Source organism: Poecilia formosa, unplaced genomic scaffold, assembly GCF_000485575.1.
Source record: "Poecilia formosa unplaced genomic scaffold, Poecilia_formosa-5.1.2 Scaffold368, whole genome shotgun sequence".
Classification (NCBI taxonomy): domain Eukaryota; kingdom Metazoa; phylum Chordata; class Actinopteri; order Cyprinodontiformes; family Poeciliidae; genus Poecilia; species Poecilia formosa.
In genome coordinates, this window is record NW_006800307.1 from 302825 (window position 1) to 304431 (window position 1607).

At 47.4% G+C, this 1607-nt stretch overlaps 1 protein-coding gene across 1 annotated transcript in view; it reads right to left on the minus strand.

Moving 5' to 3' along the window:
• The window catches only part of crata (carnitine O-acetyltransferase a), an 11443-nt gene that overhangs the window by 7519 nt on the left and 2317 nt on the right, over window positions 1-1607 (minus strand). Inside the window, exons 2-4 of the mRNA XM_007575083.2 lie at window positions 1202-1492; window positions 265-383; window positions 195-198 (exon numbers count right to left, since the gene is read on the minus strand). Coding sequence (XP_007575145.2) covers window positions 195-198; window positions 265-383; window positions 1202-1492 — 414 coding nt within the window. The remainder of the gene's footprint in view (window positions 1-194; window positions 199-264; window positions 384-1201; window positions 1493-1607) is intronic.

The following is a 1607-nucleotide window of genomic DNA, read 5'->3' on the forward strand; positions in this document are numbered from 1 at the left end:
GAGAGAGAGAGAGAGAGAGAGAGAGAGGGAGACACAGAGAGAGAGACAGAGAGAGAGACAGAGAGACAGCGAGAGAGAGCGAGAGAGAGAGAGACAGAAAGAGAGGGAGACAGAGAGAGAGACAGGACAATTAACAAATAGAATGAAGAACAAACCACAGGTTGATTCTCTGAGAAGTAAATTATTTCAGGTACGTTCCTCTAAAAGGGAAATTCAGCCCAACACCAGGATCAGTAGAAACTGTTTGTTTGTTTGTTTGTTCACCTGATCTGTCCTTGTTTGTCCCTGAAGTCCATCCTGGGCAGAACCAGGCCTGGACTGGAGTGGACCACCACCGGCAGCCGGTACTCCAGGTAGGCCACCTGGACCCACCACTGGGAGAGCTGCGAGCAGAACCACAGGAAGGTTGGAAAACGTGCAGGAAGCCATGGGATTCAAGGACTTTCAAGATCTTTCCAGGATGAAAAGACGTGAAAATTAAGGGAGGAAGTTCATGAATTTAAATCCAGATAATCTGCTGCTGGCCACGCCCCCAACGCAACGTTTACACTCACATGTGAAAATGGCTGCAAACAGATCTGCATTTATACAACTGTACATCTTTGAAAAGCATTAGTAGAGCCTCCTGCACAACCAACCAGAATGCAGCAAGTGGTTTCTGGATGGTAAGTCAACAACAAAACTCTTGTCTTTTCCAGCAGCCATTGTACATTGTACAGCTAACCAAACATGCTGGAGCTCAGCTGGGGTTGCTAGGTAACAGCACAGTCTGACTCAACAATTGGGAGGTTTTTGAGATGGTTTGTTTGCCAGATACCACAAAACATTAACTTATTGCCAAAGAAACAACTACATGGTTTTTAAGTGCTTGGACTGTTTCTAGAAGCTGTAGCGACTCAAATAGAAATAGAAAATGTGAAAAAAGTGAGTTTTGCGTAATGTGCCCCTTTAAGTCAGATCATCTCAAAGATTTGTTGGATTTTAATTCATTTTGATTTAATTAATTTAAAACTGTTGGGACTTGAACTCATTTCTGTTTTTAAATGTAAAACTTTATATTTCTACTCAGAAATACCAAATAAAATCCACCAAATTAAATATGTGAAAACTGTTGCCTTAATTCTATCAGTTACAGTTTGAGTTCAGCTCTACAGAAGGAGAATCTATTGATGCAGTTTAACAGCCTGAGCTCTGGGCGTACCCAGTTCTCTGTGTTCCTCGCCCGTCTCTCCAGGCCTCTCTGCAGCTGCTCCCCAACGCCGCCGGCCTCCTGGAACTGCTGGACCAGCCGCCGGGTCCGGCTCAGCTCCTCCGCCTCCACGATGGGCTCCAGGGCCGTAAGGTAGCGCTCGCAGGTCTGCTGCAGCGGGGGCACCGGCAGGCTCGGCAGCCCCCTCTGGTGGCTCAGGTACCTGCCGGCCACCCGGGTGGCAGAGACGGGCTTCACCAGGTGACGCGGCTTCACGAAGCCGCAGGGCCTCACCATGCCAGCCTGGAGACAGGAAGACCTGTGACCGTTAAACATGCTAACGGTTCTACTCTTAAACATGCTAACAACGGCTCTACTCTTAAACATGCTAACAACGGCTCTACTCTTAAACATGCTA